Source organism: Seriola dumerili, unplaced genomic scaffold (assembly GCF_002260705.1).
Source record: "Seriola dumerili isolate Sdu_G_001 unplaced genomic scaffold, Sdu_1.0 BDQW01000025.1, whole genome shotgun sequence".
NCBI classification, from domain to species: Eukaryota; Metazoa; Chordata; class Actinopteri; order Carangiformes; family Carangidae; genus Seriola; species Seriola dumerili.
This window is the reverse complement of record NW_019174280.1, coordinates 18,308,167-18,321,445: the sequence shown is the minus strand read 5'-3', so window position 1 is coordinate 18,321,445 and position 13,279 is coordinate 18,308,167. Positions and strand designations below refer to the sequence as shown.

At 44.3% G+C, this 13,279-nt stretch overlaps 1 protein-coding gene across 1 annotated transcript; it reads left to right on the top strand.

The window, feature by feature from the left end:
- The first annotated feature begins 636 nt into the window (after positions 1 to 636).
- Positions 637 to 12,903, top strand: LOC111236186 (thrombospondin-1-like). The gene is given in 24 exon segments (XM_022764850.1): positions 637 to 835; positions 1,017 to 1,101; positions 1,315 to 1,874; positions 2,154 to 2,229; positions 2,568 to 2,651; positions 2,825 to 2,934; positions 3,268 to 3,393; positions 4,382 to 4,478; positions 5,376 to 5,549; positions 5,727 to 5,903; positions 6,001 to 6,174; positions 6,379 to 6,401; positions 6,403 to 6,507; positions 6,633 to 6,785; positions 7,025 to 7,243; positions 7,399 to 7,506; positions 7,888 to 8,047; positions 8,172 to 8,290; positions 9,417 to 9,651; positions 9,792 to 10,019; positions 10,143 to 10,414; positions 10,524 to 10,621; positions 10,718 to 10,857; positions 10,965 to 12,903. Coding segments are annotated over 23 exon segments (3,510 nt in total). The 5' UTR covers positions 637 to 835; positions 1,017 to 1,037; the 3' UTR covers positions 10,973 to 12,903.
- The last annotated feature ends 376 nt before the right edge of the window (positions 12,904 to 13,279 follow it).

The following is a 13,279-nucleotide window of genomic DNA, read 5'->3' as shown; positions in this document are numbered from 1 at the left end:
GCCTCAGGCATCTCTCCAGTGAACTCACGTCGGCTCCTAGCGGTTGGAGGTGGAACTGCAACAAGCTGATGATAATGAACTGAAACTCATCGTTCAGACCTGATGTGTCACCTATTTGATTTTTTTCCCCCTTCTAAATAGTTTAAACAATGAGGAACAGTAGTGATTCTGTTGTATATTTATTTATATATTTAGGATACACCCCAAAATTGTATACATAAACACTAATGTCTCATAGAGATAATTTAGCATCATATGAAATAAACTGAAAAAATATGAGTTTGAAAAAGGTAAATCATCTGAATATTACAGTAATATGTAGCGTGCTTTATGGGAGTCTGGGCTAGAAAAATGCCTCGGAGGACTGATGGGTGGAAGCTGGGAGAGGAAACACTGGTCCATTAAAAGTCTGAGTGCAACACACTGAAGTTGGTCCCTCGTACCGCAGTGGAAAGCGTTTTTTTTTTCCTTCTCTCTCTCTCTCTCTCTCTCTCTCTCTCTCTCTCTCTGAGCTAAGAGGATAAGCTCGTCCCTTTTTCTCCTCTCACCGTGATTGGACGAGGCCACTTCCTAGGAATGGCATCAAACTATTTAAATAGCACTTTGTCCCCCCTCGGCTTAAAAGGGAGTTTTTTAGCGGCCGACGCCACCGAGGACAAGTTTTCAATCAAGAAGAAAAAACACGCAAGATTTTATTATTTCTCTTCTTTTCACTGAGGAACTTTTTTTTTCATTTAAATAATTCGCCATTAATTCATTCTTGAGAATTATTGCTGGATTTCTACACATTTTTGCGGGATTTTATTACTTTTGTTCAGCTATATTCATCAAGCAGGTGAGTGGCAGATATTTTAAGGAATGCAACTGTTTCTGCAGCTGCAGTGGTGTAAATGATTGATTTGCACCAGCTTGAATTATTTTTTATTTTTTGAGCGTAATCAACCTGCTGCACGTTAATTCTGTCTGACATGTTATTAATGGTGCGATTGTTGGGTTTTTGTCGTCATTTGTCGCAGGCAGCAGGTTGGTGATTCACCATGAAGCTGACAGGGATATTTTTGCTGTTGATGCTTTGGACCTGTGAGAGTGCCAGAGTCGCAGGTGAGTTTGGCTGAACTGAGTGATTCAACTTGAATTTGCACAATTGTTCAGAATTTTGCTTCTCTTTTCAGACAGGAAATTAATTATGGCTTATAATAAATGCAAGAGTCTGGGGTGGTTTTGAAAAAAATCGCAGTGCACTGAAAGTGAAAACAACAGACATCCAGTGCACTGCCAGACAAAGGCTGACTGCTTATTATTATTCACCCACAGAGAGCCGAGACGACAATAGCGTGTATGACTTGTTTGAGCTCATCCAAGTCCCCAAGAAGAACCATGGGGTCACCCTGGTGAAAGGAGACGACCCGTACAGCCCCGCCTACAAGATCCTCAATCCGGACCTGATCCCCCCGGTCCCCGAGAGCGCCTTTAGGGACCTGATCGATTCCATACATGCCGAGAGGGGATTCCTCCTGCTGCTCAACTTCAAGCAGTTCAAACGGACCAGGGGAAGCCTCCTGACCGTGGAGAAGCAGGACGGTTCCGGACCCGTGTTTGAGATCGTCTCCAACGGCAAGGCGAACACCTTGGACATACTTTTCTCCACCGAGAACAAGCAGCAGGTGGTTTCCATCGAAGATGTGGATCTGGCCACGGGACACTGGAAGAATATCACCTTGTTCGTGCAGGAGGACCGGGCGCAGCTGTACGCGGGATGCGAGGAGGTGAACACCGCGGAGTTGGATGCGCCCATCCAGAGCATCCTGACGCAGGAGACGCCGGCCAGCGCGCGGCTCAGGATTGGCAAAGGAGCAGTGAAAGACAGGTTCATGGTGAGAGAACGGCGGTCACTGTGGACTGGAGATTTAGATTTAAATTGAGATTTAGCCACGATTTAAGTGAAGCAACCTAGTCACGTCTCTTTCCAATGTTGTCACCCGAGAGTTTTGTTCAAAACGCAAATGCGTAAACATGTCCTAGTGCGTAAAAGCGCTCAATGGCAGGAGTGAATAGAAAGAGTAATCTCATGCTGGCGCTATGTTGCAATGATTAGATGTTTTATTTAATGCTGCACAGGGTTCTTGCTTTAAATTGAACATCGATGCTTGCAGGGGGTCCTACAAAACGTGCGGTTTGTGTTCGGAACCACACTGGATGCCATCCTCCGCAACAAAGGATGCCAAAGCTGTGAGTAATTACGACCAAGATCAGTGTTTACTCGTCACTCATCTGCTTCACGTGCTGCCAAGTCTTAGCAAGTCCTTATCAAAGAAATGTGTAGATACTTAATTTGCCTGCTGATTTTTGGCAGAAAACACTCCCTGGTATGGGGAGCTGTTTACCAGATGAATGCCAGTTTACGAATATCTCAGGGTGTTGTGGTCTTGATGTTTAACGTTTCATGATAATTTATAGCTGCGTGGGATGTGTAACATTAAGTACAATACCCTTTCTAATTAATAAATCAATCATAAAGACTTGTGTGCAGACATGCAATTTGATTTATGCAACAATTTCTCTTTCAGCAATGACGTCTGACACCATGATCCTGGAGAACCTCAACGGCTCCTCAGCCATCAGAACAGAGTACACTGGACATAAGACTAAAGGTAAACACTGCTGCCTGAGCCTGACATGTGGATGTCCCATTATACCTCGTTACACCAGCCCACATCTGCTGATTAGTCCTTAAGTCTAGACACTGACAGGACGAGAACAGAAAAGAATGGGACTGAAAATGTTTGCCTGTGTTAACAACTAATGACTTTCCTCCCCTGTGAAGACCTGCAGATGGTCTGTGGCTTCTCCTGCGAGGACCTGGTCAGCATGTTTAAGGAGCTGAAGAGCCTCGGTGTGGTGGTCAAGGAGTTATCCAATGATCTCCGCAAGCTGGTGAGAAGGAAACCCACCAGACCGTGTGTGTGTGTGTGTGTGTGTGTGTGTGTTACTGTTAACATACTTGTTTTTCACTGAAAAACCATATTTATTGTTAATCTAAAGAGCTTAAGCTTGATACTTTGAGTGCTTGGAAAACAAGGCAGCCTTGAGTCATTACGTCATCAGTTAACAACTGTTTCCAAACCGAGTTTTACTTTAACATATTCACTCTGAACATCATGCAGGAGTAACATGTTACATTTATATTTTAACATGGACTCCAGGTAGAGTGGTATTTGCCCAGGTAACAATTCATAAACAATACACAATATTCTTGCATCCCCCCAGACGGACGAGAACAAGCTGATTATGACCCGCATTGGCATTCGCAGTGGCGTCTGCATCCACAACGGCATCGTGCACAAGAACAAAGACGAGTGGACCGTCGATGACTGCACCGAGTGCACTTGCCAGGTGAGTGGGCTCCCATCAGCTTGTGTATATTGTGCCTTAAGTAGTTGAACACACGTGTGAGGGGATGCACTCTTATGCTCTGACTCATGTATAAAGACAACCTGCACTGAGGCACACACACTTAGCACTACTCCACTGATCTGGTCATTAATGAGTAGTGTGAAGGCCTGGCAGAAGGCCAGCAGGCTTTACTGTGGTAATGAGAGGTCTCTTGTCTGGAGTTCAACTCGAGTGTGGCCTAGAGGGACTTGACCAGACTTTAAGTGACACATTGCCCATAATTAAGACCTAGACCTTGCCTCTGATAAGTGGAAAGGAGGGATGGGTTCAGGTACAAAATACTTGCAAGGGAAAATCCATGCATTTCACTGATGGGCTTTATTTCCTGTTTTCCTCTTCTACTGATACACTCCTTGTCCTCATTTCCCCTTTCATCCCTGTCAGTGATCAGATCCAGGAGTGAGAACATGAGCAGGCATAGTTAGAGGCAGTTGTTATCCCTGAGTCATTCACAGTGCACCCACACAGGCTGCGCTGGCAGGCTGGCTTTACTTGTTTGGGGCTCAGTGCCCAGTCCGACTCCACAGTGAAACCGACTTCCATTATTAGGACTTTGGCCTCATTCCCACCCTCCCCTGACCCAGTGGGCAGGTGGTTGTCTGCAGGGGTCTCTGTTCTCAGCCAGAACTCTGCTTTTTTTTTCTGGCATAGCAAGTCTGTGCAAGCTCAGATGTTGAGCAGAGAATGTAATGAGTTGGTTGCACGGACATGGACTAAGACTTGGATAAAAAATGAATACATTTGAATAGGTTAAGACAACAATCAACTCCATGTTAGTAACACTGTTCTGTAGTTTCTCAGTTCCACTGGGGAATGGGGATTTAACCCAGCACCTGGACATAATTTGGAAGAAAATTGCTGAAAAATTTGGGTGATAGCCATATATGTGTGCTAATGTTCAACCATAAATTTGATGTGTGTTGTGCAGAACTCTGCTACTGTGTGCCGCAAGATCTCCTGCCCCCTGATCCCCTGCGCTAACGCTACTGTTCCTGATGGAGAGTGCTGCCCCCGCTGTGGAACACGTAAGCATTTCTGTTCGCTAAAGCCCAACTCGTTTTGTTAAGAATCTGCCTAGCTAGAGAAAAGTACACAGTGATTACAGTTATGTGAACATGCACTATAAGCATCTGAATAAATGCCCCCCATAAAATAGAATATATATACAATCAGACCATTCAAACACTGCCCCATTCACTGAGAGAGCTGTTTCTGTATTTTGCCATATACAACAAAAAAGCCAAATATTTCCCCTAGATGTTAAGGTTTCTGTTCAAGTGAAAACATGTTAACTTTAGAGATGATTTAACTGCAAAAACATCCGAGTAAATGAAAGGGTGCTTATGTGTTTGTAACATAGGCGCTTTGTGCTCCAAAACATCTTTGAATCTTCAAGTTGAAATGGCTGTAATTTGCTAAATTGGTTAAAGCGGGATGGAAAATTGGTTGGCTGTTAAGTGGAGTCCATCCTCTACATGAATAGAAGTGACATGTTCTTCATACCAATGCAGGCTTGGCTGCAGTGACTCCCTAAAACCTAAATAAACAGGGGGAGCTGAATTCATCTCGACCTCAGCCACTTGTTGAAGCCATTACACATGCAGGGCCATGTTTGCAAAATCTGTTTCCTCTTTAGGAAAACATAAGTCATTGGGGTATCCCTATGTATCCTGAGGACAGTGGCCCTTTCTACTTCCCCAGCTTCTCTCAGTGTGTTAGTCTCTGTCCTCCGTCTCAACAGAAGGCCTTCTCTGTGTCTAAGGCCCAGCTAAATCCTTACCATTAGTCCTCCGCTTTAAGAGCTTTCCCTCCTCATTTAGGCTTGGGGGTGTTTGTGAGGGGGTGCTGCCTCATTGGAATAGCTCTTTATTGTCTCCCTCTTCCCCTCTCTCTCATATTCTCTCCCTCTCCCTCCTGCTCAGCGAGCGACTATGCAGAGGACGGCTGGTCGCCGTGGTCTGAATGGACCCATTGTTCCGTGTCATGTGGGCGGGGCATCCAGCAGCGTGGGCGCTCCTGCGACCGTATCAATAACAACTGTGAGGGCACCTCTGTGCAGACCCGTGACTGCTACCTCCAGGAGTGTGACAAACGCTGTGAGTTAACACAACAAACTCTAATCCATCACACAGACACAAACAAATAAGTAGATCTTGTTCAGCGGCCAGCCTGATCCACGTATAGAGTTTTGATAGCCTGTCAACGAGTGCCAAAGTGGTCCACTGATTTGTTTTCCTGATGAATGACCGCTGACCTTTCTTTGCGGTTTTCAGTCAAGCAAGACGGTGGCTGGAGCCATTGGTCACCCTGGTCTTCCTGTTCCGTCACCTGTGGTTCTGGTGTCATCACCCATATCCGCCTCTGCAACTCCCCCACCCCCCAGTTTGGAGGCAAGGACTGCGAGGGAGAGGGCCGACAAACTGAGAAGTGTCAGATGTCTCCGTGCCCCAGTAAGTCCGACTGTCTGATATTCACTGCCTGGTTGCATTTATGTGTTATATACAGCAAGGATAGGAATTAATCATGTTTTTGTCTTGTCTCCCTCAGTCAATGGCAACTGGGGACCATGGTCACCATGGGATACCTGCTCTCTCACCTGCGGAGGTGGTGACCAGACTCGTAAACGCCTGTGCAATGACCCCGCACCAAAATACGGTGGCAAAGAGTGTGTTGGTGAAGCCACAGAGACCCAGAAGTGTAACAAGAAAGCTTGCCCCATTGGTGAGGCATTTTAATCACTTACAGAGCTTCTACATGTTCCATGTACCCATTATCTTATCCTGCAGTTTTTACTGTGCAATCATTTACTAGATTATAGTTGTTTTTCTTTGTCCATTGCAAGGTTCAATTATTCAGTTATATTCGTATACTTAGATCTTAGATAAGTCAGGTCATAACTGGAATGGAACTGGAATTGAATTTCAGATGGGTGCCTGTCCAACCCCTGCCTTTGCTGGAGCCAAGTGCACCAGTTTCCCTGATGGTTCATGGAAGTGTGGAAAGTGTCCAGCTGGCTACACTGGCAATGGTATCAAGTGTAAAGATGTTGATGAGGTAAAAATGCCTTGACCCTTGTGCTATGATTTTGTCAGATATGAACATGGTTTTACGCCTGTTGCAACATCTGACAAGTCTCTAGTTTAATGATTACAACGTTGTTCTTTTTATCTTACAAACAGTGCAAAGAGGTCCCAGATGCTTGCTTTGAGTTTAATGGTGTGCACCGCTGTGAGAACACCGAACCTGGTTACAACTGTCTGCCCTGCCCTCCTCGCTACTCAGGACCCCAGCCCTTTGGCAGAGGTGTGGAGCAGGCTGCTGCTAAGAAACAGGCAAGTACAGTCTTGATCAGCTCTGACAGGAAGACATACAAGTTAATGAGATGTAAGATGAATAAATACTGACAACAGGAATCGTTGTGTAAGGTACAATTACACTTGCATCTCCAGGGCATAACCCGGGTCATTTAATGTGATGAATGTCTGCCTTCCTAAGAGCAGAATGCCATGAATTTGGACTATGCACAGCCAGTGTGATCACTGATCATTCAAACTATGCATCACTCCTCCAGGTGTGCACACCCCGTAATCCCTGCCTCGATGGTAGCCACGACTGCAACAAAAACGCCCGCTGCAACTACCTTGGACACTTCGCTGATCCCATGTACCGCTGTGAGTGCAAGCCCGGTTATGCTGGCAACGGACATATTTGTGGAGAGGACACAGACCTGGATGGATGGCCGAATGCTGACCTGGTTTGTGTGGAGAATGCCACCTACCACTGCAAAAAGGTAGGTAATGGTGAAGCAGCAATGCTCTAAGATGATTTAAAAAAGAGCAAAGTTCAGAGAAGCAAAGTCACTTAACAAATACCTGTTTCTCAAGTCAAGTTACCTGTATGTTTGTTATAATATCTGAGTGCCTGACCATATTGTCTGGTATTTAGGACAACTGCCCCAACCTCCCCAACTCTGGCCAGGAAGATTACGATAAGGACGGCATTGGAGATGCTTGTGATAATGATGACGACAACGATGGCATTCCTGATGATAGGGTAGGTGAAATCTCTCCATATGTGGCCATAACAGTGCACAAGGGAGTGTTTGTGTATGTTCTCCGACTGTGATTTTTGCATTCATCATTCATGCTGTGTAATAAGAAGGCCGATGAAGAGGGGGAAGGGGAGGGGTGTCTCAGCAGGAAAGCAAATGTTTCTCCCCTGCCTGTGCCAAAACCTCAAATTCCAACACTGAGGTACAGCTCTGAACGAGCGGCACTGTGTGTTTGCTAATCCCGACATTAGATTTAGGGAAGGGCCTGAAAATAAAGCAGCTTTTCATTCTGCATCACTCCATCCCCGTAAATAGATCCCCTCACACTGACACAGCAAATAACAACTCTTTTCCCTCCTCTCTGTCTCTCGTTTTTGAAACAGGACAACTGTCCATTCGTCTACAACCCCAGGCAGTATGATTATGACCGTGATGACGTAGGTGACCGCTGTGACAATTGCCCCTACAACAGTAACCCAGACCAGACAGACACAGACAACAATGGAGAGGGAGATGCCTGTGCTGTGGACATCGATGGTGATGGTGAGGATTGGAATTAATTCAATAAAACACGGAAACAGTCCTACATCGTAATGCTTATTTCAGCAAATGTATTTTGAACTTCTGAAGTGGCTTTTCATATTATCTGTTACGATTCATTTCGCAGGTATACTAAATGAAAAAGACAACTGTCCCTATGTGTACAATGTGGACCAGAGAGACACGGATCTGGACGGAGTGGGAGACATGTGCGATAACTGCCCTCTGGAACATAATCCTGATCAGGTGTGTGGACGCACACACATACACACCGGCCTTCACCATTTCCTTCTACCTAACCCACCAACAGTAATCCACATTCATCTCCCTGCCTTTCTCTATAGCTCAGCATATATCTCAGTTTCAATTGAGAGAGAGCCTCAGTGTCAGCCCTGTGTAGCTGTCTAAGCTTTATCACGTCATGTAAAGGTGGAGTAAATCCTGTGTGCAGCTCAAGGGCACATCAGTTCAATAAGGCGTGGTGGGGGGCTAGGGGTCTTTTCAATGGCCCATTGACATTAGCTGGCTAATGTGAGGGAAGAGGCCCTAGGCTGGATATTACTAAGGAATGGGCTAGCCCTGGGCTGTGTACATGCCCTGTCTGTGCACCACAAACCTGCTCAGTCCACCTGTGCCATGCTACACAGAGAAATAGGAATGTGTTGAACAAAAAGACTCAAGAGAAGAATGGGGGAAGGAGGGGAGCGTCAAAGTCTACACTGATGTGGTTTTCAAAGAAAGAATTGCACATTGAAATTAAAGGCCAAAGGAGACAAGTCCAGAAGGGGCACAGCAATGTTTTTTTTGCTGTTGCAAAGAGTAAAAAAAAAAGCAAAAAAATGCCCTCCTTCAAGGCTGTAATCTTACTAAGATCTTCAACAGCAGAAGTTTTCGTCCTACACAGTTACCCAAATCCTATGAGCCATTCCCTCCTCCCTCTCCCTCCATTCACCCCCTTGTCCCTATTCTTTCTGAGTGCCGCAAGGTGTCTCTGGTCCTGCCAAGTAGAGCTAGTATGACTTCGCCTTTCACTGCAGACAGTGGTGGTGCTCAACAAGCAAATTGGAGTAGGAGGGGCAACAGGGTCCTGCAGAGTGATGTTTGATTGTCAGTAGATGAAAACTGCTGACAGATCTTTGACAGATTGAGCTTGGCAGCTTTACAGAGGCAAAGAGTGATTGGAGCTTAAGGAAAGTCCTTAATGAAAGCAGCAGAGGAGAGATGAAAGAAAAAGGGCAGCAGGAAACACTGTGGTGAAAGGAAATAAACATAGTGGAATCTAGTCACCCATGTTAGCGTGCGAATAATTCACTGTCCCCTTAAGCCATACATGAAGTCATAACACTAAGACTGAAACATTGAACCTTTGCAGGTGGATTCAGATGATGACCGTGTTGGAGATAAGTGTGATAGCAACCAGGACATTGATGAGGATGGACATCAGAACAATCTGGACAACTGCCCATACATCCCCAATGCCAACCAGGCTGACCACGACAAAGACGGCAAGGGAGACGCCTGCGACCATGATGACGACAACGATGGTGTCCCTGATGAAAAGGACAACTGCAGACTGGCCTTCAACCCTGACCAAAAAGACTCTGATGGTGAGCAAAATGGGCCATTTTGCAACCTTAAAGGACACAGGTTGTCCTAAACAGTTCTGAGGCAGCAGTGCACTGAAACACTGCCAACTGCATGTCTACAGGCCTTGCGTTTTATTATGTTATGTTATTATGTTTTTCAGGTGATGGCCGTGGAGATGCTTGCAAAGATGACTTTGACCAAGACAATGTGCCTGACATCTATGACGTGTGCCCAGAGAACTTTGGCATTAGTGAGACAGACTTCCGCCAGTTCCAGATGGTTCCGTTGGACCCGAAAGGCACCTCCCAGATTGATCCTAACTGGGTTGTCCGCCATCAGGGCAAAGAGCTGGTTCAGACTGTAAACTGTGACCCTGGCATTGCTGTCGGTGAGTAAGAGATGTGTGATTGTCAACACGATGCACATCTTCTTTTTTTTTTTTTTTTTTTTTTTTTTTTTTTTTACAGAATTTTGAGCACTGTCCCCTAACTTGAAATGTCTCCTTCATCAGGGTACCACGAGTTCAATGCAGTGGATTTCAGTGGGACTTTCTTCATCAACACAGAGAGGGATGATGATTATGCCGGCTTTGTGTTTGGCTACCAATCCAGTTCCAGGTTCTATGTGGTGATGTGGAAGCAAATTACGCAGACCTACTGGTCGAATAAACCCACCAAGGCCCAGGGTTACTCTGGCCTGTCCATTAAAGTGGTTAACTCCACCACTGGCCCAGGAGAGCACCTCAGAAATGCCCTCTGGCACACCGGGAATACCCCTGGACAGGTAAGATATTTGGTAGACTATTGGAGGCTCTCTCCCATTGGATGGTTTTTATGCTATTAAGGATGTGTAAAAAGATAAACCCATGGCTGTTTATTTCCCCATGCTTTAGGTCCGCACTCTCTGGCATGACCCCAAGAATGTTGGATGGAAAGATTTCACTGCCTACAGATGGCATCTGATCCACAGACCGAGAACAGGACATATTAGGTAGGCCCATTACATTGATTAGTCCACAGTGAAGTTCATTCTTCACATGGGTTTGACACTGAAATCCCAACTTTTGTTCTTCCTTTATTTCCACAGAGTTGTGATGTACGAGGGCAAAAAGATCATGGCTGATTCTGGCAGCATCTATGACAAGACATATGCAGGTGGCAGGCTAGGTCTTTTTGTCTTCTCACAAGAGATGGTATACTTCTCAGACCTCAAGTATGAATGCAGAGGTAAGGATTTGTGTTAAATCAAAGAAAATGTTATCGTAACAGCAGCTTCTCAGCAAGCATTTGGTGTGGCCATATCCAACTAACTACATTATGTTTCTTTCTTTTAGATGTATAAATGTGTGGCACAGGAAGTTCTGAGGAATGCACCTTTTTTGTATAAAGTATGAACTTATGTATTCTGATGCAAAGTCCAGGGACCGATTTATCTCCGCAACTCTTTCTTCTGCGGCACGCACACTCGGACGGGGCGAAGGGCATGTGGTCAGCCTCAGGGTAACTTGAAGCTGGTTCGGGCAGAGCACCAACCGGCTGACTGCCAGTTGAGGATCAGAGAGCCCCTTCTCCTCCACCCTTAGCATCCACAAGAGCAGGGAGAGCTGGGGGAAAAAAAAGAAAACAAGCCCTCAAGCTTCGCCAGTAGGACACCAACACCTTTCTATCCCAGCTCTGCCTGCTTTCTCGCTCTCTGAAAGACCTCATTCATCTCTGTGCGGGAGCGGCTCCCCATAGACAACTATGCACTTGCAAGCCTTTACATCTCTCTCTGTCTTTCTATCTCACTTCTCCAACCTGTGTGCCTTTCTACCTTACCTTCTGGATGGACATCCCAAAGAAAAAACTGATGAAATATTCCCTTTGCTTTACCAGATCTGCCAGGATGTAGATTCTGAATGATACAACTTTTGAGGACTCAAAGGATGAAAACAGCAATAATATTTTTTAGGAATCTTTGTTGTTAAGGACTTGCAACGTAAGAAAACTTTTGGTAGTGGAGGGAGTTAGAAATAAGGAGAAGATAATGTTGTGGATGTTTGTTTTCATGCATGTACTATATGTGCGAGACCGGTCATGAATGAAACAAGAAAGTGCTTTTACCCATCTGCCTAAGACGCTCTGGAGAGAAAAAGAGAAGAGAAATACAAAATTAAATTTAGGCTAGCTATCATTTGAACATACAAATTTCACGGGCTTTGTTGATTTTGTCTGGTTGAATAAACTCACAGGGTGAGATGGAAATGATGATCAAACCAGTAAAAAAAAATATGAGGATTATATTTTACAAACAATTTGCTAGAGCCAGTGATCTCAAAGCCCTCATCTTACAGCAAGACCCTGGTTACTGAAGAGATTTATCTCCCTCCACTTTTGAGGATTTCAAATTGAAATTGTGTAAATACATGTAATTTATTGACTCTTGCCTACAATGTAGGGAGCAAAGGAAATTTGAATACTTTGAAAAAGTAAAAACTCCATCCAGTATCGCAATGATAACTGACTTAAAACCAGGTACAGTTAGACACAGGATGCATGCTTTTGTCAGTGTCTCATCTCCCACTATACAAAGTGAATTAGGTATTCTTCAGATAGGGCTATTTAGCATGAAGTGTATGTGACTTGTGTGCCTTTTCGCAGAGAGAGATGAAAAACAAACAAAATCTTTGATGTACAAATATTACCTCATTGCTGTACTATAATTTGATCAAACAAAAACACAACCATATTCCTTTGAAATGATGGACATCTTAGTGCTACTGTAGCATGAGCTGTAAATAGTATGACATTTCACATCTACAGTAAAAACAAAACCGAGCTCCTGATCCCATGATCTACCCCAGTGAAAATGATGGTAAAATGGGAGGTTTCTTTTTTATAAATAATTTTGCTTTATCATGTATGTCCATTGCTGTTCTTAGCAGATAAATTATTGTTCTCTTTTGTCTTAGCTGTTTGTGAGAGGTTTGATTTGTATGTGTGCGTGTGTGTGTAGATAAATGCTATTTAAATAATTTATCAGGATTTGCTGCCTTACAAAATGGCACAGGTCCATCTGTATAAACGGTTTGCACACTGACGTGAGGATGTTCTGTTCTTTATCGTTTTTACCTTTTTTTTTTGTTATTGTGTATCAATGTTACCATTATTTTTGTACAATTAGTTTTGCTTGTCTGTAAACATTTTCGTAGTTGTACAAAGCAAAAATGCTGGTTTTATTCATAGCGATTATTTTGTTACATACTTCATGACAATAAATAGTTGTTAAAATTCTCACGCCTGCATATGCTTTTATTTGTCAGATTGAAGCTTTTACCAGAGATTTTACCAATTAATCCAAGTTTAAATCCAAGGTTGATTAAGTCTGTACCTTCTTTAGATGATGTGGAAATACAAAGACTGTAGGTCTTCCAACCAGAAGACATCACAAAACAAATGGAATTAATTTGGTCTACTGTAGCCGCAATGCCCAACACAAAATGATTGCCCAGTTCCCCCAAGGCACAAACTGAGTTATACTTTCAGTCCTTTTTCTCTGCAGACAGGCACACATCGTCTCTGTGATGAAGGCCACATGAGGAATGTTACACAAACGTCTGTTCCTCAGTTTGATCTGCCTGACCTCTCTGTGATCTGCACTGACCTCTGG